General features: G+C 52.3%; 3 protein-coding genes across 4 annotated transcripts; 1 reads left to right on the top strand and 2 right to left on the bottom strand.

Moving 5' to 3' along the window:
• Nucleotides 1-358: 358 nt before the first annotated feature.
• Nucleotides 359-6,246, bottom strand: PSMD5 (proteasome 26S subunit, non-ATPase 5). 2 transcript variants are annotated; one of them, XM_057409087.1, is made up of 11 exons: nucleotides 6,211-6,246; nucleotides 6,059-6,123; nucleotides 5,741-5,885; nucleotides 4,959-5,072; nucleotides 4,414-4,542; nucleotides 3,591-3,700; nucleotides 3,306-3,448; nucleotides 2,651-2,842; nucleotides 1,954-2,063; nucleotides 1,235-1,375; nucleotides 359-742 (listed from the first exon to the last, which is right to left on the bottom strand). In XM_057409087.1, the coding sequence occupies exons 1-11, from the start codon at nucleotides 6,229-6,231 to the stop codon at nucleotides 485-487; spliced, it is 1,428 nt and encodes a 475-aa protein (XP_057265070.1). In that variant the 5' UTR covers nucleotides 6,232-6,246; the 3' UTR covers nucleotides 359-484. The 2 variants fall into 2 exon arrangements, with proteins under 2 accessions (XP_057265070.1, XP_057265069.1); XM_057409086.1 differs by having other exon boundaries at nucleotides 6,059-6,246.
• Nucleotides 6,247-7,430: 1,184 nt separating this feature from the next.
• Nucleotides 7,431-15,296, top strand: LOC130599017 (protein CutA homolog). Its single transcript, XM_057409085.1, has 6 exons — nucleotides 7,431-7,559; nucleotides 9,675-9,823; nucleotides 13,161-13,220; nucleotides 14,404-14,449; nucleotides 14,648-14,697; nucleotides 15,194-15,296. Exons 1-6 carry the CDS (start codon nucleotides 7,455-7,457, stop codon nucleotides 15,294-15,296), a joined length of 513 nt encoding a protein of 170 aa, XP_057265068.1. The 5' UTR covers nucleotides 7,431-7,454.
• Nucleotides 15,297-17,426: 2,130 nt separating this feature from the next.
• On the bottom strand, nucleotides 17,427-23,154 carry PHF19 (PHD finger protein 19). Its single transcript, XM_057409083.1, has 14 exons — nucleotides 22,304-23,154; nucleotides 21,956-22,037; nucleotides 21,747-21,842; nucleotides 21,552-21,652; nucleotides 21,293-21,441; nucleotides 20,878-20,973; nucleotides 20,536-20,604; nucleotides 19,952-20,072; nucleotides 19,804-19,871; nucleotides 19,544-19,714; nucleotides 19,371-19,458; nucleotides 19,010-19,095; nucleotides 18,778-18,873; nucleotides 17,427-18,475 (listed from the first exon to the last, which is right to left on the bottom strand). Exons 1-14 carry the CDS (start codon nucleotides 22,487-22,489, stop codon nucleotides 18,124-18,126), a joined length of 1,761 nt encoding a protein of 586 aa, XP_057265066.1. The 5' UTR covers nucleotides 22,490-23,154; the 3' UTR covers nucleotides 17,427-18,123.
• Between the last annotated feature and the right edge of the window lie 748 nt (nucleotides 23,155-23,902).

Here is a 23,902-nt window from a genome sequence, read left to right as displayed (position 1 = left end):
GGCTTTGACAGAATATGCCTGGCTGGAAGAGTGTGTTCCATGCAAGTGCCAACTTTGGCAGCTATAAAATATAAGAACAAATACAGAAATTGTGGCAGCAGCTGAGGCTACAAACCTTGAGGTGTTTTGGTGTTGGTTTGGTTTTAATTGAACTGTGATCGACTGAGAAGACACAACAGGAACTCCAAACCCAACAAGAGTTTAACCAAACACCAATCGTTTCTGCCAAGTAAACCAGCCAGCAGTTGACACTGCTCACCCTGGTTACCTGGCTCACAGCAGTACACAGAGAACTTCTGCCATGACATTCTATGGGAAAATACACGGTGCCCTATAGGTTTTGATTTGCTCTCATGACTTTCATTTCAGAGTTGAAGTGCTTCATGTTCCTTTAAAGAGACAATTTAAAGAGACTCCGGCATGGGGAGTCTTTACACCTATTTCAGTAACACGGTTTGCAAGGGGAACCAAGACACCAGTGACATTACTCTGCTCCTTCCACAGCTGTAGTAGCAACTGCCTTAACATAGTAAGGGCCTTCATGCAAATAAGCTCTAAGCCTCAAGTAATACTGATTCCCAAAGATTTCTGCAATTGTTTTAGAGTTTACAAGGGCCTTGACCAGTTCGTATTTGGCATCCTTTGAGGCTTTGTCAGGCTCCACAGATCTGTCTACAATGTACTCCACGAAGCCTGGACTGTCAAGCATCAGCTTCTGGGCCCATGGTTGGTTTGCAATAGCCTAAACATGAAAAGAGAAGGCGAGGGGGAAAGAGGGAAACATTTTAAAACTCCAAAACACAGTTATAGAGTACACTTATGCAATAGCCAAAGAACAGGAAAACTTAAATGGCCTATTCATTCTAAACAGCAGTTACACAACCACCACTCAAATCAAGCAGCAGGGTTTAACTGTACTGGAAAATAAGTACAGCTCAGTGCTTATCTTTCAAGTCAAGTGAATTATCACAGCAGTGCCTCCGATATCGAAGCAGCACCCTAGAGCATGGCTGATGCTTCCCCACACTTCAATTCATAAGGCAATAAGCATTACAGACATGACATGTCTGATGCATTATTTAAGTGGTGAACACAAGTAAGGCATAATGAAAAAGGACTTCTTTCTGACCCCTTGCGGGCTTCAAGAAGGGGTCTATGGCATTCACTTAGAAAACCTCAAACATCCAAAGGATTACAACTCACTACCTGATCTTTAAAACCAAAAAGCACTTACAGTAAACACCCGTAAAGCCCCACAGTGGAGATCAGGGAATGGCTGAGTACTGATGCTCCTGAAGAGTTCCAGTGGCTGGCTGGACAAGGATGTGAACCAGGATTCAGTCATTCTTAAAAGGTCTTCTGTCTGCTGCTCTGGCTACATGCATCACGTACAGAAAGATTTTCATTAGGATTCTGAAAAGCTTTCATGTCTTGAGTGTACATTCAATAGTTAAGGAAATTATTTACAATAATCCACTAGCAGATTAAACTCAAATAGTTTAAATTCTCAACATATTTCCATGACTGAAGAAATGGCTTTCTCTATTTCATTTGGCTTGGAGGAGACATTTAAATAAATTGATCTTGATACACAAGAGAAGTGCTGTGCTGGAGAGCAGCCCTGCCAGACAAATGGAAATGGCTTATTCACTCATTTAGAGCTATCCTATTAAAACCATATCATATTAAACTGTTGACTCTCATTCCCTTGCCAAGGATGTTTTGACTTCATGTTTTATAAACATGATTTCAGAACACCTGGCTTCTTATAAACAAACTCCAGACTTGAAGCAAACAAACAGGAGAAATTCAAACCAGTAAAGTTAATGACTTGGAACATTAGAAAGCTCCCACTTCTACCTAAGCTTGATGCTGCAAAAGGTCTTCACATAGTCAGATACACAATTTCATTCTTGTAGATTTAAAAGATAGCAAACCAAACCGCAAACTTACAGGCAAGTAAAGAAGAGAGGAAATCGCATCCAAGCATCGAAGGCGTAACTCCGTGGGGGCATTCTTTGCCTGGTGCCCTATTTTGCTCAACAGACTCTGAAATCTACTTCCTTGGAACATAAAAACAAAGTGATTTTAATTAATTCAGACAGACCTCTACAGGGGTAGGGAGTTACCTGTCAGTCACATTATACTACATCAACTGGTAGTATTGTTGGTTGTACATTACACCTGAGAATGGCAACTTCTTGATCTACTACCACAAAAGCAGTGTAAGGTTCTCTTTGCTTCATAAGGATCTAAGGTAGACAGATCCAAAGCTTTTACATCAATTCTTCAGACTATCCAAACATTTCCAGAAAGGAAGTTGTGTGTCACAACCGAGCTATCTCAGGAAGTACAGACCCTAGCACACTTGTAATCAGAAGTCTTCAGTCCCATTTACAACACTCCAATAGCTATCTGCTAATACTGATTTCCACTTAAAAAAAAAAAAATCAAGGATTGGATTTGAAGCAAGTAGTCCAGCATCTCCTTTCAATCTTCTCTATTAAAGAAAACAATGCAGCCTTTACAGAAAGCATCATTATGTGAGCATTCATGTTTTTCTAGTCCTGGCAAGAGGCTGATGACACCAGTAGAAAGAGAAGTATCCAATCCAAACCAACACAACGACTGACAACTTTCAGATACTAACTGGTTTTCTGTAAAACCTGTTTGCCTTCCACATTTGATCCCAGGATGCCTAGTGTGTCCACAGCCACTCCAATCATGGTCGGATCATGACTTTCTGCCATTTCAAATACTTTCTCTATGAAGACCGGGTATCGTTCACAGATCTGCTGTGGACTGTCTACAACAGCCAGATTCCCAAAAAACTTAACAAATCCTGAGGGAACAAGAGAAAAAAGAAGCATTCAGGGGGAGGGCACAATAACTTTAGCAATGGCAAAATTAAACATACATTAAGATCTTTTCGCAGCTAAACTAGTGCTATTGAAACTGAATCCTTGTGAAACGCATCAGAATAAGGATAGCTAAGGAACAGGAGAGTATTTTGGAAGTTACTCAATGAATTCCAGACAGCTGCTACAACATGGATAAAAAAAGGCTACAATAACACAGACTTCAAAGCTTTAGCACAGTCTCTTCAGGTCTCGCCTGTACTACCCCTGTTAATGAGTAATATTATTCATGTGTTAGAATGTCCTTCAGCATTTTTCATATCTATCCAGCACATGTATTTATATTCAAGTGTTCACATGAGCTTTCAGAGGCTTGACAGTCCTCTCAGTTTAACTCATGAGTAAAGCAAGCAGTAAACACTGGAAGCAAGAAATGAATGATGTTACCTGGTAAATAGAAGCTTGAGAACGGATCAGACTCTGCTCCAACAATGATGTTGGAAATTTTATCGATAACTCCTTGTTGAGCAAGATACTGACGCCCGTGTGGGGTATGGGCCAGCGAGGTCACCATCTCTATGCATGTAGCCCTGTAACAGACACGTATTTTGGCCTATTTCAGATGGCGTTTTGAAGCCCTCTTTGACTAAGAACAAACTGGTTTTCTTCCCTTAAGGCAAAATCCAAACATAAATGGGGGAAATCTCATTGACAAACTCACTTCCAACATACCTGACCAGCATGTCATCTCCAGTCAGCTCGCCAATTAACTCCGATATTAACCCACTGTTTGCACAGTAATTTAGGGACTCTGCTGACACTGAAGAAATCTCAACAATTAACTAAGAGCAGAGGGAAACAAAAAAAGGGATGGATTCTAAAAACATTTTAGAGATAACAATTCACAGTAACAGCCAAACAAGTCTTATAATGCTGACTATCTATATCAAACACAGAATTTCATGACGTTTTCATAGTTAACTTAGATATTTGCTTTAAACAAGTTCATAAGGAGCTCCAAATTTACAGCACATATATTTGATTTCTGCTCAAAGTTATTTCTTATTCAGATGTTATCCTCATTAAGCTGGCTAAACTCTATTACTTCTCCTTTGCAATACGTATTTAGACTGACACATTTGGCATCTTTCTTCTCAGTCTCTTCCTCCCTCCAGAAGTTTCAAAGCTTCACACCCAAAGCTTAAGAGACTATAGCAGCTACTTTGCTTTCAGAGAAGCAAACATTTTGCTGTGTCTTTATTAACTCTGTGTAGGCCTCCAACGCCCTGGGCAACACAAGTTGCAGAATAGAAGATGGAAACAGTATGCTACAGAAGCGTGAAGTAAACAGAGCTATGTCATTATTTGAGGGCCAACACTGCTGAACTCTTCCTACTCCTTTCTTGTCTTGACAAAATGCAGACATGAAGGGAAGTTTGTAAACCAGTGATGCATGCTAATATAAAAGCCATAAAATACAGATAGCAATGCAGAGCTAGTGCAAGAGGACCATGGTATCACGCCAGTCAAAGGCTGACCTTGATCACATCCCTACCTCATACACTCGGTATCGAACAACGTCACTTGTTGCCATGACATTTTTCAAGTCACTCAACAAACTGCTCACAAACAAAGCCTCTAAACCATCTTGTGTTTGTGCTATTCTGGAGAGGGATTTGATGGCCTGGAAGCAAAAACAGGAGCTTAGTATTAAAAGCAAAGCCACAAGACAGTCAGACTTAGTTTCAATGTTCTTAAATTACTAAAGCAAGTTCTACACCTAAAATTTTAGTTGTGATTGACTTTCCATTAAGGGGAGCTGCTTATGGTTACTGTGACCCGAGTCTCTGGCATCAAAATCAGCTCCGAGTTCGCTTTGGCATAAACAGCTACTGAGACATAACAGTTCTATGTAAATTTTCTATCACATCTAAGTAATTTCCAGGCTCAGAGCACCTGCCTGTTTGTAGAATCTTTAAGGCAACATAAGCTATTTTTTATTAAAACAATAGCAGAGGTCATGATCTCAGACACAGCAGAAAAGGTGTTCTGTGTGGTGTCTACATCAGTTTGTAGAGGAAGAAAGCAAGCAGCACTTACCTCTTTAGCCACTGCTATTCTCTCCCCACCAATGCAATTTATTATTTGCCTTAACAGTTCAGGACTGTTGAGAATTTCTGTAACTGCATCTGAATTTTCAACAATCCTCCCGACCTAAACGTGATTAAATACAGGAAAAAAGGAAGACTAAATACATTAAACCAGCTTTTTCTCCTGTAAGGCCATTCAAGCACTAGAACAGCTACCAACAGACAGAATCATGTCAAAAGCCCCTCTGAACTCCACTGGACAAACACTTTGAGCAGCCTGCTGCAAGCTGGGCCTGCTTTCAGAGGGGCTGAATGTGAAACCTCTTGAAGCCTATTCTAAACCACAGTGTTCCCTGATTCTGTTCTTTTAAATTAACGCAACAAGTGTCAAGTTACTACATCCCAGTCTTCATTACTTCCACAAGACCGTTCAAAGCATCCTGACTATCGCAATGCTGCTGCACTTAATTCTTACAGCACCTGCTACCAGTGCTGGCTTAGAGAGCTTTATCCAGCACATGTGGAAGGCGATTCATTTACAAGTTACTGCTGTCACAACATAGTTTTAGATGTCACATTGGACAGATACATCCCAAAGCGTTATATACCAACACACTGCACAGCATTTATCCAAAGCTCCATGACTGTGTAAGTGCACAACTCCTGCATATATCACCTGCTGCAGTGCTTTTGCCACTCATGAGGGCATGGAACAACAGTAACAGGTTAGGACTAACCCAGCCTGGCTGAAAACGGAGCTCTGTCCCCTCCTTCCGGAGGAAACCCCTGTACCTGAGCTATGGAGAGGATTTTCACGGAGTCATCGGGGTGGAACAGCCCTTTCTGAAGTTCCTCCCTCAGGTTCTGGATCACATAGACCGGGTCCAGGGCCGGCAGGAGCCTCTCCAGGATGGAAACACACGCAGCCACCTGCTCCCTGGGCGGCACAGAGACAGAAAAGAACCCTTTCAGGAGCGGGACGCCGCCGGGTGCTCCGGAGCCGCCGCGCTGAAGCAGGGCGGGGAAGCAGACGGGGCAGCCCCGGGAGCCACCGGGTGGACAGGGCGCTGCGGGGCCGGGGCAGGCCCGCGGGGCCGGTGCGGCGCTCACCGGTCACTGACGCCGAGCAGGTCGAAGAGCGCTGTGAGGTGGTCGGCGCTGAGGCGGGCGCGCAGGGCGGCGGGGGGCACGGCCTGCAGGGCGAGGCGCAGGGCCCGCAGCTCCTCCAGCCGCGCCGCCCGCCGCGCCGCCCGCTCCAGCAGCTCCCACACCGCCTCCGCCATCTTGGCGCGCCCTCCAAGCCTCGCGAGATCGCCCCGCCCCTAGCAACCGCCGCGCCGTCGCTAAGGGCTTTTTTCGCGTCCGCACACCCGTAAACAAAATGGCGGGCGCGCCCCGCCTCGCAAGCTGATTGGGCAGGAGTGGGAGGGGCGGGGCCAAGGCTGAGGGGCGGTGATGGCGGTTGAGGGGCGGTGATGGCGGCGGAGGGGCGGTGATGGCGGCGGAGGGGGGTCGGGGTCCGTCCCGGAGCGAGCCTGGGCAGCGGCACTGGACTCGCGGCCAGCACGGAGGGGCAGAGCGGTGTCACGCTGTGCAGTGGGTGCCGCGGGCTGGGAAGGGGCTGCAGTGCTGGGACCCCCTCTCGCAGTGATGGGGACAGCTCAGTCTCCTCATGGTGGGACGCGCTGCAGGAAAACATAGGGTTTGCTTCACAGCAGAAGAGGACAAACGTCACTTTCAGCCCGTGGACAAGAGGAGAGACAACTGAGGGTAGCAAATACGTGGCTGTTGCCATACTGCGAAGCTCGGGGGTCCTTGATGCCTCCCCAAGGCTTCTTCAGTGCCCTGTCTGAGCCCAGGCTCAGGCTGCTGATGCAAGGGCTGTGCAATACATGGGCTTCCCTAATAGCTTGTGAGGACTGAGGTAACACAGTAAAGTCACAGGGTGACAGAATGGAGCCTCTGTGCTGGGCTGCGCACGGGAGCGTTCTGGGCCCAAACAGCACGACAACGATCGGCAGCTTCTTCACTGTTTGTATTCAAAGAGAACAGAGCCCCAGTGGTATTAAATCTGAGAAAATAACTTTTTTTTATAGGCAGGAAAATGAAGCAAAAGTGGCATCAACAAGTGCGCATGAGATGGCGTTGGGGGATCCCAGTGCTGAGGGATTCCTCCAGCAGATGCTGGTGCAGTTGTGGTAACAGCACCCATGTTCGTGTCCGTTTACCCCTGCTGCGGTTGGACCCCATTTCTGGGGGACCGCAGCTCTGCGGGTGAGGAATAGCAAGGGGCAGGCAGGGAGCCTGGGTGCCAGGGCTGGGGCTGGCAGGGAAGAGCCCATGGGGATGCAGGAGGACCGTGGGGACCCCGTGCTGGCGCCTGGGCCATGGCTCAGCCCCACGCTGGGGCAGGCAGGCGGGTGCCAGCCTGCAGGGGAGGAAGAGGAGGAGGAGCCAGCGCTGGCTGCGGGCAGCGCTCCCAGCTCGGGGCAGCGCAGGTGGAGCGATGGGAGCCTCGGCAGCCGCGGAGATGGAGGGGCTGAGCCAGCGCTGCCCGCTGCTGCCCGCTGCCCAGGGCTGCCCCCGCGCGGGCCGCGCCGCCCTGCTGCTGGTAAGGGGGGTCCCTCCATCGGGGGGGAGCGGGGGATGCGATGGGAGCGCCCTGAACGCCGGCCCGAGGGACCACGGCAACCTCACAGGGAGAGGATGGTGCAGGCGGAACGCACTCAGTCTGCAGAGAGCACAGGGAGGTCCCGAGGAGTAATTCCCACTCGCGCCAGGAGCCTCACAGCACACAGGTTGCGTTTGGGGTTTGTGTTCTTTTTGACAGAACCTCACCAAAACCGGGCAAAAAGCCCCAGCGCGGTGATTTTAAACCCCGAGGCTGGTTTTAGTGCAGCGAAGCCAAAAGAAATCCTGCAGAAGTTTCAGTCTCTAAACTCGGCTGGAATTCTGCTGCTCGGTGCTGCTCGATGGAATGCTTACATCTGACAGCAGGATTCTCAGTGTTGGTCAACATTTTGGCAGTGGGTTTGTTGGGTTTATCAGGTCGTTTCACTCCATTTTTGCACCATCCTTTGGAAATACAATCATCTGGGGGCAAAAGAGCAGCTTTTATCTTTCTTCACAGAAAAAAAAAAAAAGGGGGGGGAAAACCACCCAAAACGCCCACAAGAGAGTGGTCGCTCTTCAATGCAAATGGTCATGGGGATTTCCCCATCCCACGCACTTACATTTTCCAAGGAGATTAATGATTGCCGTGCTGAACAGGTCAGATTATGTTTTCTTTGCTAAGCAGGGAGCATGATTACATTCTAATCTGGAAAAATACATAGACCAGCATATTTCTGTTTGTTTTAACTCTCTTGAGTAGCTCCTGGGATTTGTTGCATCATATTTGCTAAATGGCTTAGTGAGGGAAAAAACACAAAAGAAGCTCTAAAGATTCTTATGAGAACCCTTGTGATAACAAAGAACATTTCCTCAAATGGGTTGGAAAAGAGGAGACAACCGATACAGCTCATCCGTCATGTTCCAAATGTGAATGAGCTCTTGTGGTGACAAGAGATTTCCTTAATTCAATCTTAATAGAACCCAAGTTATGACATGGGCCCATGGAATTTTCAGAGGACAAAGGAGGGAGGAAATAAGGAATATATTCTTAGTGTTATAAGCACCTTTTTCATGGCTGTGGCTGAATAAGGGCCAGATGCTGTTTATTCCAAAACAAGACAAAAGACAAAGAGAGAGCAGCTGTGCGGAGAGGGTGAGTGCTGCAGCCCCGGGTACGGCACCATCCTGCAGCCATTACTCAGCACACCAAATTAACCTTGCCCTTGCTGCTCCTGCAGCGTCCTGCTGAGCTGATTGTCTATTTTCATGTGGCTGTTTATGGCATGTGGGTACAAAGAGCAGCGAAGGGGCTTGGCAGCAATAATGGACACAAAACCAACCTGTTGCCACTGCGCTGCCAGCCTATGGAGAAGGTGTTACTGTTTTCTGCAGCCCATTGGACAGAGACCTGGGCTGTGTCCATTAGGGGTTTTGTGCCCCAAAGGATGCAATTTCACTGTCCTATTAGTATGAGAGAATTAGGAAGAAATGAACTTAAATCCCGTGCTTAAGTCTTCTCTCCCTTGCCTGCTAGTGAGAGTCTGTCATAGCCTGGGTGGGCTGTACAACATCCACCAGCAGGAGAGAGTAATTGTCCCTCCACAGACTGTCTTAGCCCAGGGCTCTGCTCCCACACCAGGCTCCAGCCCACCTCTGTTTTCTATGGACAGATCCCTACCCTACTTGACCTACTGTTCTCCTTTACACATCTGTGGGGAGGCAGAGGGTCCCATCCCCACGGATTCCCAGAGGGGTGGACATGCCTCACCCTGCAGCTAAAGCAGGAAAGATGTGTTTTAACAGAGACAACAGGCGACTTACCTCCTTATTCTCCTTTGGAAAACCAGTTGTGGCTGCAGAGACTGTGTGGTAGGGTCTGTAACCCAGAGGTCTGGGCACTTCTGGGCTGATGCAGCCTCCAAACCTCACCCTTTCCTGCCCCATGGAAGGAGAATGGATCTCCCTATGAGGATGTTTTCACTGAAGTTACGAGTAGCATTACTGTAATGTTGAAAGAAGGCCAGAGACTTCCCTTGAGCCACAGGTAAGTCCCTGCTTTTACAAAAGGCAGTACCTTCCCCTGGCATCATCACTCACACGGATTGCATTTTAGGTGGTGACTCTGTCGTTGCTGATGTACCCGGTGCTGAGGAGTCTCACTCTTCAGCTGCACTCTGCCATCACCGGCAGCTACATCTCTGGGTCTCACTCCATTGCCTTCATCAACTGCCTCAACGAGCAGATTGCCAAGGATATCGCAAGGTACAGAGACACTTCCCCTGATGGCTGCTGGAATTGTTTGAAGTGGAAAAGCAAGCTTTATTCTTGTGGAACAAAGCTTTTCCGTGTCTCTTGAGAGCATCTGTACTTCCCTGCGCTTTGTACTTCTACCCAAACGGTGTTCCTTTTCTCCTGCGCTCTCGTCTCCCTGCACCATGTATCCACTCACCAAGAGCTGCGCTTTCTAAAAGAAAGCTGGCAATTGTCTCTGAAGTCAGCGCTGCAGTAACATCAAGCTAATTCTCAGTTTATTCCAGTGCCTTTCATTTTAAAGCCATGGCCCTAAATCTTCGGGTCCTCAGATGGATTAAGCCCCAATTCCATGTTCTCTGATCTAACAGAGTCTTTCTTCTTCTCTAGAGCAATACAGATAACAAATTGCAGGAGAGGTGTTTATGGAGGGGGATAAAGCACAGCACACTGCCATGAGAATAAGCATGAGACAGAAGTGGTCCACAGCAAAGAGAACAGGCACTTCAGGCACCACCTGAAGCCTGCACTCTGCTGACCAAACTTCAGGGAATAAGGAGTTTGCCTTGATTTTTCCCCCTCTTTTAACATATGGGATACTTTGCATGCTGCTTTGCATGCAGGTTGTTTTTCACACATCTGTCAGGCCCTGCTTCAATAGATGGTTTGTTCAAAGCACTGTGACTGTGTTGACTGGGGCAATGTTTATGATGGACCATGAAGTTTCCTGCAACACCTCCTGTGCTGTTTTCCCTGCTACCTTGCTGCTTGCCAAAACCTCTCTGTCTTCCCAAAAAGTCATTCAGGAACTGACAGGCTTTCTGAAAGGGATTTTGTGTCACCTTAAATACTGCAACTGTAGGAGGAAATTCAAATAGGATAATGTCTGCACTGCTCGGTGTCTTCTGCAAAAAGGAGTAACTGTACATGGCTGGTGAAAGAGCCTCAGTTCCTCAAAATGCTTCATCTCAACACCTTTGCAAATGTTTTCCACTCTTTGTTCCTTATCTTGCAGGGAAGGGAGGGGAAAGAAATCCCTCCCCATTGCTGAGTTATGTGTACTGTGGTTGTGTTTTTACTGGTGGAGTAATTATTCCTTTGTTCTGGGGTTTGGGTGAATGAGGCGTGGTGATAGAGGATGGCATGGAGCTTCTACACTCATTTTCCTACACACCTTTTTCCTGTGCTGTTGCTTATTCTTCCTTTGCATTGCTCAGAGGAGCACTCTGACAGATCAGTCTGCAAGGAAATTTCCACTGGTTTTAAGGAAAAAGGGTTCAATGTTTGGGAAAGCAGATTAACTGCAGGTAGAATTCAGTATCCAGCTTGTTTGTTGTGTCAGTTCTGACCCAGTTTATCAGGATTGCTGTTAACTTTAAAGCCTCAGAAGAACCCCCCGAGTCCACACAGATCTGCCCTCTCCCCTGTGCCTGCTGTGAGAAGCTGACCCCTTTGGGCTGGATGATGTGGCCACTGCACCTCACATAAGAGCTGAGCAGCCTCGGGTTCTGCCTTAGACTCGTGCAGATCATTTTCCCTGCTTCTCTGCTTATTAATATTTCATCTGTCTCAGTTCAGCGCCTGCTGTGAGGCAGGGACACACATCAAGTGCCCAGCCCAAAGATATCATGTATTATGCAGACGTTTTCCACTGATCACATTCAGCTTTTTATGATGCTTCCCGTTCCCATGGCGGCCGCTTGTTTCCTCTTGAGTTTGCTAGAACAAAGTTCAGGATCTCAGTCGGGATCACAGCATATTGGAACAGAGCAGAAGCAATTAGAAGCTACCCACTCAAATCACAAGGTTCCTGCACTAAAGTGACTTGGGGGATGCAGGCAGCAGAAACAAAAGGATTTGTGCCATGTGTTCGACATGACAAACGCAGTGGGGGATATCTCCGCTCCTGCTGCTGCAGTTTGTTGGTCTACAGATTAACTCAAGATGCTCTACAAGCATTAAATGCCTACCACTGGCTGCACATGGTGAGAGCAAACAACCCAGAACCTCCTCAATGGCTGTCCTCTCCAAGCCATGGGCAGGGAGAAGCCCATCTCCATCACCTTGTTGTGCTTAGACATTAAACCCAATTCCTCCAGTTAGCTGGGTGCAGGCACTGGTTCTCCAGTGCAGTGCTGGGATGGAAAGATGTTATGGGATCAGTCAGGAAGGGCTGCTTTCCTCCCCGTGCTCTGGCAGCTCCCAGATCCTCCCTGACCTGCAGCAGAGCCTGAGCAGCCCCATGAGGGCACTTTCGCCTTGTGCTCATAGTTGCAAGGTACAAAGCTCTATGGGGAAAGCAGGGCTGATAATGCAGACAAATGCAAAGGAGCTGATGCACATTCAAACGAGAGCCCAGCGTTCCCTGATTGCAAGGTGAGGTACAGCAGGGAGGCTCCTTCTGCTCCTCTTCAAGAGTTAAGTTTTGCAGGTTGTTGAATCAAGCGTTCCCATATCTCATCATTCCGGTCTTCTCTGCAGTTCAAAGTCAACTAGAAGTTAAATGTTTGCATTGTCATAGCACCTGGTGCAAAGTAGTGCCTAGTGAGGCCAGCGTTAAGGAAAACCAAAGGGGAAGGCACTAGTGTCGTGCCTTACCAGAGCTGCTTGCATGAGGGACGGGGCTGCCATCGCTGTGAGAAGGGCACAGACATTGCTGTGGTCAGAAAACACATCTGACCTAGTTCTTCTCAAAATCCACCCTGACATTGCTTCAGGGCTCTTTAATCACCCAAATATCACTTCTGCTGGTAGACCCAAGCAGCTCTGCAGTAACACATCAGCCCACAGCTAAAAGAAGCAGCCAGAGGGAAGGAATTTAATTTGGGCTTCAGATTTCTAGGACATTTTGGGTAGAAAAACCTTGATGTTGTTAGTTTAACAAGCTCCACATTTAATCTGTTACACGAGGAAGGGGTACACTTTGACAGCATAAATACATGGCCGGGAAACAAACCCCTTTTTATCCATCCCAGACCCAGCTCTTGTGGCTGTGCCCTGGTGTCCCCATGGGGAGATGTGCACTGGGCTGCTGCCAGGCAGGGTCCTTGCAGTGTATGAGGCACAGGTCCTGTGTGCTGCTCCAGGCCAGGAGCAACACCCAACCCTCCTGCTCAGCAGGGAGTGCCCCCCAGAACCATGCCACGAGGACCTGAGCTGAAGTAGCTCCAGCTATAGGGCACCTCTGCATCTGCTTCCTCAGGGTAATAACCCCAGATCCCAGGTCTCCAGCATCAAAGCTGCTGCTGGCAGTCAGGGGCAGCACAAGGGGATGTCCCTGTGCCTGGGAGTGGGTGCTGAGCCACAGCAAGCTGGGACAGGCACTAACTCCTCCTCCTGTCTCACCCAGGGCCATCATGGATAAGAAGCTGGCTGCCTACGTGAACATCCTGCCCAAGAGCTCAGCCTTGTAAGTTGGGCTCAATATTCTCCAATGGAGGAGGCAAACCCAGGCTCCCCACGGGGAGGAGATGGACACCCCGAGCCCTGGGGAGAGGAGGCAGTTTCCAGAAGGCTGCTGGCTCTGTTGGTTGTTGCAGATGGTAAAGACGATCCTCACCCGTGCAAAGTGCTCCCAGCTTATTCAGGAGTGCAGATGCTCCAGCTGCCCATGGGGACCACTTATTTATTGGTTACTCGGCTACATAGAGATCTAGCAAAGAGGGAGGTGATTTATGGGCCTGAGGATGTGGCGCCTATTTTTAGAGGACCTAAAGAGCAGCTAAGACAGGGAGCAGAAAATTGGCCTTTACAGAATTAAGCAGCACTTTCAGGAAGGAAAAACCAGCATCTTTGACCTTGAAATACAACCAGCCATGTTCTGCAGGTATCCTCAGCCATCCATGCAAAGGGACTGCATTTGTTAAAGGGGTTAAAGAAAAAAAGCCCAAAAACAGGGTGCTCTTAGAAGCACCCCGGCCTACCCCTGCACCCCCAAGACTCTCCCATAGCCCAGCTGAGGCTGCTGAAAGGGGGCAAACCCAGTAAGATCATTCCTCCCTTGTGCCACAATGGCCAGAGCCGAGTTGCTCTCGCGCAGCCTTGCCTGCTTCAGCTGGTTCCTCCTGCTCGAGAGACACCGCGACGCCTCTGATTGCATCCTCGCACAGAACCCAGCACACAGATGAAATCCCCACGGCCTTTTGTCAACATAAATGTTCTGAGAGGTCAGTTCTGACTCAGGAGAAGTGCATCTCCTCTCCTGCAGGGAAAGAGAGGAGAAAACCAAGAAGCTGCTGTACTCAGCTTCTCAGCCGCAGCCGTGATACAGTCCCTGTGGGCACTGTTCCCAGGCTTGGAGCAGGGCCACCACCGCACAGCCCTGCCACATGGCCACCCCAGTCCCAGCTCCTGTGCCCTGCTGTCCCCTGGGGCATCTCTCTCTAGACTGGCACAGCCAAGAAGGCTCTAGTCTGTGAATCCAGGGTGCTCAGTCACATGCACTGCAGCATTTTGGACCAGCGATGCTTCTTGAGCATCACTTTGTAAAGGTGTAGAAAGCACCAGGCAGGGAAGTGAACCTCCTCCCTGGGGTATCAGCAGGGCTGCAGCCAGAGCTGCATTTGCTGATGCTTCTTTTCTTTTAAATCTAGGTATTTCTGGGAAGGGGAACTGGAGGAATCCACTGAAATACTGCTGGTAAGTGACCATTCCCACATCACAAAATCCCCATCCCAGCCCAAGATTTGGGACCTGAGCACCCACCTGAGGGCATGGCAGTGGTGACCGGGGCTGGCATGCTGGATGGGTGCAGTGGGACTGTGCAGGCAGGATTGCTCCATCCCCTTTATTCTCCCTCGGGGTTTGTTTCAGTTTGGGTTTTTTTACTCTCCACAGTTGGTGAAAACAAGGACATCAAAAATAGGCGAATTGTCCAACTACGTCAGGTGAGGCTCTGGCTCTGCAGGAGCACTGGGTTTCCAGTCCAAGGTAGGCTGCCATCTCCTGCTCAGGCTTTGGGAGTCGGGTCCCTTGAGCCCCTTCCCACCCAGTAAGGGTGAGGCTAAGTGGTCCTGATGTACCTTGTGGCTAGAAAAACCCAGAGATGGCATCAGCAGAAAAGGGTGGCACAAATATCAGCTCTTGTACCCTCTGTACTGGGTACAGGGAGGGATTGTCCTCCAAACACAGGTCATTCCCTGGCAGGATTTCCTGTGTTTCCCAAGCACTGGGTGGTGAGCAGAGCCAGCTTTGGGCCAGGGCCCCTGGCAGTCAGCTGCTGGCTGCGGTAAACCCCAAGCTCAAAGCGACATTCTCACATGGCAAAAAGAAGATGCGGGTGCTTTGAAGCCAGCGCACGGCTGGGAGCAGAGACCTCTGCTTCCTGCGCCTGCAAGCGGGGCTGCTGGTGACACTGTTCCTCTGCGTCTGTTTCCACTTTAGATCCATCCATCCCTTTGAAATTCCCGAAACCATCAGCCTGCCTATTGACCAAGGAAACCCTCTCTACCTCAAATGGCTGGAGGAAAGCGTCCCACAGGATTAACTGAAAGCACCAGGGAAAACATGCTGAGCCCCGCTGGTCTCCCAGTGCAGGCTGACACAAGGAAGCAGTTTATATCTTCACCAGTTTGCTTATAACACAGAAACTTGGGATTGGGAATATCATTTGCACTCGAAACCTCCCCTCCTTGGCCTGACCCTGTGCTCCAGGATACACCGAGCAGCCCGGAGGCAGCAGGATGTGGCCGGGTGCCCCGCGATGCGCTGGCTCACACCCTCTGCTGCTGCCATGCAACGTGCTGGTTCAAGTCCTACAGAATCCAAGGGAACAGCAGACTTAAGCAGATGCCACAAGGATTTACCAGGAGCTGCAAGCAGCACACACACTGACCCTACCCGCCGAGCTGGGCTGAGCAACATCCATGGCCAGTTCAGGGAAAGCAAGTGCAGCAGGACCAGGACATCACCAGCCCTGCATCCCCTACCCACCTCTCAAGAGTGGCTTTCTACCCAGGCCATGTTTAACCTTGCAAAAAGATGCTCACATTAATAGTTTAATGGGAAATAGCTTACGGAACGGGATCAAGTTATTTGTGAGACTGGGAAGGAAATAAACAGCAGTGTTTCCTACCTGGGCAGGCTCAGTGTTGATGCAGTCTGCTGCTACAGCGAGCTGGGCAAGACGAAGGGCTCATCGTGGGTTTGCATTGACTCTCCTTGGCCTGATGTTGACTGATGCTCCACTGGCTCCCATCTGCCCATTTTGGGCTCATAATCAAGTGGTACAGGGCATTCAGGCAGGCTTGTGTATGGCCCCATCAGCTCTCAGAGGAGGTGCAGGGAAAAAAAGACAAGAAGGAAAATGGTCTGAGCTCTGAGAGCAGGAAACAGCAGTGCTAAACCCAAAGAAACTGCCCCCAGTCTCCCCTTTGCATCCTTCTGCTGTTCTTGTGCTTCACAGCAGCATCTCTCCAGCTGAGGGCACATCTCACCCTGGCACAGAGCATGGCTCAGCAATGGACACATGCCTGGGAGCACACACTGACCCCCAGTGCCCAAACTCAGTAATCCTGACACTCCAAAGAACCAGGGATGTTAGAAAAATCCTCGACTTTTTAATTGTACATCAGACATATTAATTACAACTTGGGTATAACAAGGGCTGGTTATTGCAAGCAGCAACCTGACCTCATAAATCTTTAGAAGGTGCACAGAGTCATTTTAATTATCTATTACAGCTAATACAAAATATACTCTGCAACAGAGATAGTTTTTTAAGGCTCCACATTCAATTCTCTGCAAGAGGCCAACAAGAGAAGAAAGGGAACAGAGGGAGAGGTGAGGAACCAAGGCCACATGGTGGGTGCTCCCACCCATGCAATGTCCATTGGCCATCCCATGGGAATCATCCCCCTCCATGGCCCTGGCACAGCTCTTGGCAGCCCCTGGACTCGCAGGCAGCAATGTGGACAATAACAAGGGCTTCACAGGCACTCGTGAAAGGGGAATACTTTAAGTGACCCTTTGGTGATGAAGCCAAGGCAGGATGGGGAGTGACCATGCTGGCTGCAGGAGCTGCACCTCTCCTGTAGGGATGGGGGGTCCCATCTCCCAAAAGGATGACACCTTCCAGCCTCATGGGACAGCCCCAGTGGTGACAGGGAAGAGACGAGGAGGACAACGTTAAAAATCTCTTTCTCTCTTAGAACAAAATAAATCTAACAAATACATCTGATGCTATTAGAATTCCTTTAAAAAAAGACAACTGCTTTGCTCCTGAACACCCTGGCTCTATTGCTTTAGTTTGAGAAGGGGCTGCTCCTCCTCTTCTGCAGACAAATCAACCTCACATGCTCACAAACATCCACACCATGCTGGTAGCAGAAAGCAGAGCAAGGCACAGCCACGAGGCCACCAGGATGGCTGTGGGGACCTGGTACAACCCCTCCCCATGCCCCTGCTGTTCTCTTCAGTCTTTTTGGTTTGTCTGCTTGTTTGGCACATTCAGGACAAGAATTCCCATGGGAACAAAGGCCTCAGGCTCCAGTCTGTGCAATGCCCGTGGTGGTTTTAAGGCAAGGGTGTATCTTTTGGCTGATCTCTTCCAAGACCACGATTGTCAGAAGAACAGGGAAACGAAGCTGGTGCATCACCACACACAGTCCAGGCAACCACGTACATCTGCCCCGCAGCCACGAAAGCTGGCTACACGAGGGCTGTTGACAGGGCATTTCCCCCTCATTTAAAACAAACCACATTCCTTTAATGAATGGATTTATGAGGAGGAGGAAAACCCCACACACTCTGGAGAGAGTCACCCACAGTCTCCTATAGGCACAGGGACGGGCAGTGAAAACCCAGGTGAGGGAGGTGCTTTCTGCTTTACCAGCAGAAACCCCTCAAGTCTGCACTGTAAGGCTTGGACGTGACATCTGTCTGTGTGAGCAGGTTGTGGGGTACCCCCCAGGAGGCTTCCCCAGGGGCACCCAGCCATGCTGGGGGACCCTTCTGGAAAGGCCAGACCCACTCACTGCTCTTACCACCACCGTTGTGGTGCCTTGGGCTCGGACAAAGGCTCCATCAGGAAAGCGGAGCTGGGCCACACTCTTTGCATACACATGGCCATTGAAGTGACAGTTATTAAAACAGCAAGGCTGCGGGTTTCACCAAGGATAGCACCACTGAAGGCACCGGCTCCAGCGCTGCCTCCATCCATGGTGGCTCCCAAGGATCCGGCCCCAGCCAGGACCACCAGCACAGAGAGGTCCCAGCCCTGCCGCAGACGAGCTCCTCTGATTCATAGCGAGGGGTTCCCATCATCCCCATCTCCTCTGGTTTGGCTCTGGGAGAGGTTCTGGGGCTGGCTGGGCTCAGTACGGGGTCGTGCCTTCCCACTCCACCAGGTACTGCACCTTCCCCTCCAGCGTCACCCTTCGCGCCAGCACCTGGTACTTCTCCCCGCACACCAGCCTGCCTGCTGCCCCGAAGTAGCTGCTGATGGAGGACTTGAGGTGGGAGAGGGAGGAGTCGTCCTCGCTGATGCTCTCGAAGGTGTGGCTGTCGATGCCGTCATCGGCACGGTCCGGGCCGCAGGCTGCCTCGCTGCCCTCAGGGGTGCCCGTGGCCGGGCGCCCGCCCATCTCCCCACTTCTCCTCTTGGCCCCTGCCAAGGCGTACGCTGGTGATGACAACTTGCGCTTGCGGCTGCCCACGGTCCTCCGGCTGCGAGAGGGGACAGAGGAGAGGTGAGGGCAGCACCCAAAAGGTCCCCCTTGCACCGTACTTGCTGTACCCACACTGTGACCATGGGGGGGATCAGGCTGGGAATTGGGGTGAGCCCAGGAAGGACCAACAGCTCTGACCCTGCACACTCAGCAAGGCTTTGGGACCAGAGAGGAAAGGCTCCCTGATGTGGGACATCCCCCTGCCAGGACATGAGGGTGCTGTGGTGGGAAAGGGGCACCCCTTACCTCCCCGGCCATGCCATGCTCCCCTGTGGAAGGGCCAAGAGGCACAGCCCTCACCTGGACTCATAGGAGAGGCTTGTGGTGGCTGAGCCCGAGGTGCTGGCAGCATCCGTGGAGTCCACATCTGATAGGAAAGTCTGTCCCGAGCTGGCACTGGAGACAAGATGCAGCATCAGCCCCAGCCTGGTGCGAGGGTCACTTCAGCACATCTCATCCCCAGCCCTGCCTTCACACTTGGGTGTTTTAACCACCCCCTGGCCACCCACAGCCCTGCCCCAGCCGCACGGACCTTTTCAGGCTCTGAATTTCGTCCAGTGTGAAGTCGAAGATGCTGGCCAGGTGGTGGTTGGTGCTCCAGGCCGAGGTGAAGTCACTCTGCGCCGCGAAAACAAGCTCAGTCGTCACTGCCGAGCGGAGCGGTGCTGCCCGCGGCCCCGGCATCGTCCCCCTCTGCCCGGGAGCCACCGCGCTCCTTCCCCTGGGAAGCGGGCTTGGCACAGAACGTTTGCAAACCCCAGGGCGAGGGACGGGGGCTCTCCCTGCCCGCAGGAGCGGGGGAACCTTGTGGGGAGCCCCAGGGATGGGAATGGGGGTCCCACTCGGCTGCTAAGCCCCGGGTGGTTGTGCAGAGGAGGGGGCAATGGACTCACACTGGGAATGGCATCCTCCAGCAGAAACTTGGCCCTCTTGCGCCGTGCTGCTCGCCGCTTCTGCTGCTGGAGCTGCCGTGGCAGCAGGCTGCAGAGCAAGCGGAGGTGAGCGGGGGTGAGACCACCCCAGGGGTGCAGAAGCAAGGGGTGCCTGGGTCACTTTGGTCTCTCACCTCTCTTTATGGACATATTTGCTTTTTCCCCTCTTCTTCAGCTCGCAGGAGCCACTTTCTCCCACGCCGGGGGCCTTCTCTGGCAGCACCTTGCTGGGGGGGTTTGGTGGGACACGGATCCGCAGACGGAAGATGCATTTCTTCTTTTTGATTTCCTTCCCACACAGAAACCTGAGAGGTGAAGGGGAGGAAGCAGCCCTCAGGCGGGGGGAACACGGGAGCATCCTGCATCCCATCGCATCCCCATCACCAGGTCTCACCTGCTTTTGTAGCTGTTCAGGGCATTGAGGAGGTGGGGGCCGCGCTCGGAGATGGGGGTACCTGTCAGCTGTGGGAGACAGCAGTGGTCAGGCAGGGCTGTGATGCAAAGGCTGCTCTCCAGCCTCATCCCAAGCTGCACAATTTTACCTTCCCGAGCTGCAGCGGGTCCCAGTGGTGGTTCACGAAGGCCAAGATCTCCTCAAAGTCAAAGTATTTCTTCTTGCTCTGTACACCCAGGTTGTAGAGGGCGAGATGGACGACATCCACCCTGCAGGAGTGACGGGGTTGGGAGGGTCAGCAGCCCACCCTCTCCCCAGCAGGATGGCTCCAGCCCAGTTTTCCAGCTTTTTAACAAGCCTCAGCCGTGTGCTCTTGCTGCAGTTAGGCACAGTACATCTTATTCATGTGAATTGTAGCTAGATAGCAAGCTCTGAAAGCTGTGGCTGCCCCATTCCTGGCAGTGCTCAAGGCCAGGTTGGACACAGGGGCTTGGAGCAAGCTGCTCTAGTGGAAGGTGTCCCTGCCCGTGGCAGGGGTTGGAACTGGTTGAGCTTTAAGGTCCCTTCAACTCAAAACATTCCCAGCAGCCCATCAGCACCAGTAACACGGCCAAGCACAAGAGGAGCAGCAGGAAGGAGCTGGGCTGCCAGCACTGTTAATACACTTTACAAAGTGCTTTCAGGCCACCAAGGTACACTTGAAGGTACAAAGGAGCTAGGGCTGTTTCTTACCATCTCAGGGGCAGGCGCTTGATATATTCAGGTCCCTGGTTGCACACAGAGCAGAAAAACACATAGAACCTGGAAAACAGCAGGGAGGGAGAGTGCTGGGGTGGGGGTCACCCCACAGCCATGCAGGGCTTAGGGAAGGATGGGGTGAGGAAGAGTGCTCCAGTTGCTAACAGCTGACAGCATGGCCAGGAGGAGCTGAGCTCTGCAGGACAGGGCCACCTGCTTGCACCAGGGCAGTTGGATCAGAGAGATATGGACTGGGGATGTGTCCACGCATGAGCCCTCGTGGGAAGCCAGTTCTGACACCCAGCACCAGCCCAGCAGAGTCTGGAAGGGACGTACCGGTCCCCGAACATCATGGGATCGTTGAGGCACTGGGTGCAGGCTTCATGGAACCACTGCCGGCAGCGGTAGCACTGCAGCATCTTCAGGTACCACCTGGGGAGGGAGAGGAGGTGGGTGACAGTGAGGGCAGTGTGTGGCAACCACTGCCCTGGCCCCCTCCCATGCACAGAGACCCCAAACAGGTAAAGAAGGTCTGCCCCCAACTTGTATTTAATGCAGCCACAGACGTGGGTACAAACAGAGCCTCCAGGAATGAACGGAGATCCAGATGGCAAAGCCAGGACAATGCCCTGCAAGCTGGGGACTTGTCTCCTGGAAGGGATAAAATCCCGACCCTGATCCCACCTTCATTTGTGCATGCTCTTCCCCACCAAACCAGACACAACCACCCTCCTGGCAGGCAGGGGCTTACTCGCCAGGGCCACCACAGTAGCAGTAGCACTGCTGCTGGTTGGTCCGGTGTGGGGAGTCCCACTCGAGCAGGTCGGGGTTGTAGGACAGCACCATCTTGACAGCTTGCAGCGTCTTGGCAATGGCCCCCTTCTTCAGGGCACCCCCCTTCTGCAGAGGTGAGCAGGGTAAGGGTCAGTACAGCCACTTGAGGGCCGCATCCTGCACCAAGGGTGGGCAGCACAAGGAGCCCCAAGGGAACCCCAGGCAGCCCCACTCACCCTCACAGCAAGGGCAAATATGCAGCGGCGGCAGAACCACGGCGTCCCCAGAGGGCTCTCACCGCCACTCGCCACCGGGACATGGCACTGCTGGTGATAACCTGTGGGAAGGCTCAGCGTGAGCACTGCTGGGCTGGCTGGCCCCTCACCCCGTGGTGGGACACAGCAGATCATGAGGTACAGGTCCACACTCACCCAGCCCGCACTTCCCGCAGATGAGGATTTCATTCATGGGCCCCGACGTCTGTCCCAGGCAGATGTTGCACTTGGGCTCCTCTCCGGGGACACCGGCTGCAGGACGGAGATGGCAGAGTTGGGGATGTGCAAGGCACAGCCCCATCTCTGTGGTGCTGGGAATGACTCACTGACAAGACAGTGGGAAGGGAAGACAGGGAAGCACTCACCATGCTGGATGTCCTTCCAGAGGACCCAGTACTTGGAGTTGTCCTCAAACGTGACAAGGCAGCTTTGCTTGGAGCCACTCACCTGCAGGAAGAGAGTGCAAAGAACTGTCAAGCATCAGCTGCCATTCCCAGTGCTTCCCTGTCTTCCCTGGTGATTGGCCCTGCCTCCGGAGCTGTGGGAAGTTGGGTTCTGGGTACGACACCCAATGGCAGGACATCAAAATGCCCCAGTGACCACAGGACATGCTGCAGCCCATGCCAGCAACCCTCTGAGCCACAAGGCGACCCCACAGTGGTGCTACCTACACTTGGAGTGCCCACGTTACCCTTTTTGGGTGCCCATGTTACCCTTTTGATCTTCCCAAGGTAATAGAGCCCATCGGTCCAGCGGCACAGCACGTACTGCCCCTCCATCAGCTTCACCATGAGCTCTCTGCAGCCACTGGCCCTCCGTGCCACAGCCGATGCTTGCTGGACACGGCCAGCAGCAGCGTAGACATCCCGGATGATGGGGTTGAGCTTGGTGGTCTCCATCAGCAGAGCCTGGAGAGAATGCACATGGTCATCACCCAGCCCTTGCACTGTGACACCAGGCACCCATCGCCAAGCACGGTGGGATGGAGAGTTTTACCAGGAGCATTGAGCTGGGGCTGGCTCAGCCCCACCAGTGGGGTTCAGGACCCACAAAATAAGTGCTGATGAGACAGGTTAATTCATGTGAAATCAAAGGGAGCAGCTAAAATCTCTTCCCATATTGAACAAGAATGAGTTAACCCCGAGTGCCTTAGCTCATGCAGCACAGAGCCACTCTGTGTGACACAGGGACATGCCACAGGCCTGCACCAGCTCAGCCTTGGGCAGGGGCACATGAGGAATAATGGCTTTAAATGTAATGTGATTTTTAAGTCACACTTTCCCAGCAGTTCCACAGGCTCAAAAGGTGCTAGGCACACTGCACGCGCAGGGAAGCGGCAGCACCACACACAGCGAGTGCAGGCGAGCAGCCGAGTTTCACTACGGAAAGGTTTGAAGTGTGGAAGGCACAGAAGCCGTCTCCAGCCGGCAGCACCGACCCCGCAGCTGCGATCCCCGACAGACACCACCAAATCCCCAACAGACACCAGCAAAGCCCTAACAGACATCCCTAAATCCCCACCAGACACCAGTAAATCCCCGATAGACATCAGTAAAACGGCTTAAAAGTTACTTTGCTCCTCTGCGCTCCCGTCGCACGCGTGGCCCCGCGCCGCGGATCACAGCACGGAGCCTGACCACGCCGTGCGCGACGCGAACTCCGTCCCGCCCGGACCCTGCGGGTCACGGCGCTCCCGTTGCCCGAGCACGGGTCGGGCAGGAGCGATGGAGCTCACGGTAAAGCAGCGGACGCGGGGCTGGCGGGAGCGGCGGCGGCAGCGAGCTGCGACATGTCACCGGCAGCGCCGCTCCTCGCGGTTACGAAACCGGCGGCAGCTCCGCGGCCCCCAGACCCGGGGGAGCGCGCCCGGTGGCGGGGGCTCAGCTCCTGCCGCTCCCCCCCCTCCAAAATCCCGGCCCCGTGCACACGGGTGGGAGCTCCCCCCCCCCCCGCCGCGGGACCCACCGGGAAGAGGCAGCGGAGAGGGCCGGGGGGGGTCCGGGCACGGCCCCTTGTCCCCACCGCCAGCCCCGCGGATGAGCGGGAGAGCGGCGGGTCCGGCGGCACCTGCCGGGCGGCAGCGCCGGGGGCAGCCCCGGGAGCAGCCCCGGGAGCGGCGGCCGCGGGCCCCGCCGCCATTGGCTCATTCAAAGGCGCTGCGGCGCCGTCCATCCGTCCGTCCGTCCATCCATCCGTCCCTCCGTCCGTCCCCGCCGCGCTGCGCCCACGCCGCCCCCGCGCTGCCGGGCCCGTGCCCCCGCTGCGCTGCCCTTACCAGTGCCCTCAGCGCTGCCCTCAGCGCTGCCCGCTCC

This window comes from Pezoporus wallicus, unplaced genomic scaffold, assembly GCF_028554395.1.
Source record: "Pezoporus wallicus isolate ANWC-B61680 ecotype Strahan unplaced genomic scaffold, APGP_CSIRO_Pwel_v1 contig_8341, whole genome shotgun sequence".
NCBI lineage: Eukaryota > Metazoa > Chordata > Aves > Psittaciformes > Psittacidae > Pezoporus > Pezoporus wallicus.
Note: the sequence above shows the minus strand (reverse complement) of the source record. Positions and strands in the feature narration are given on the sequence as shown.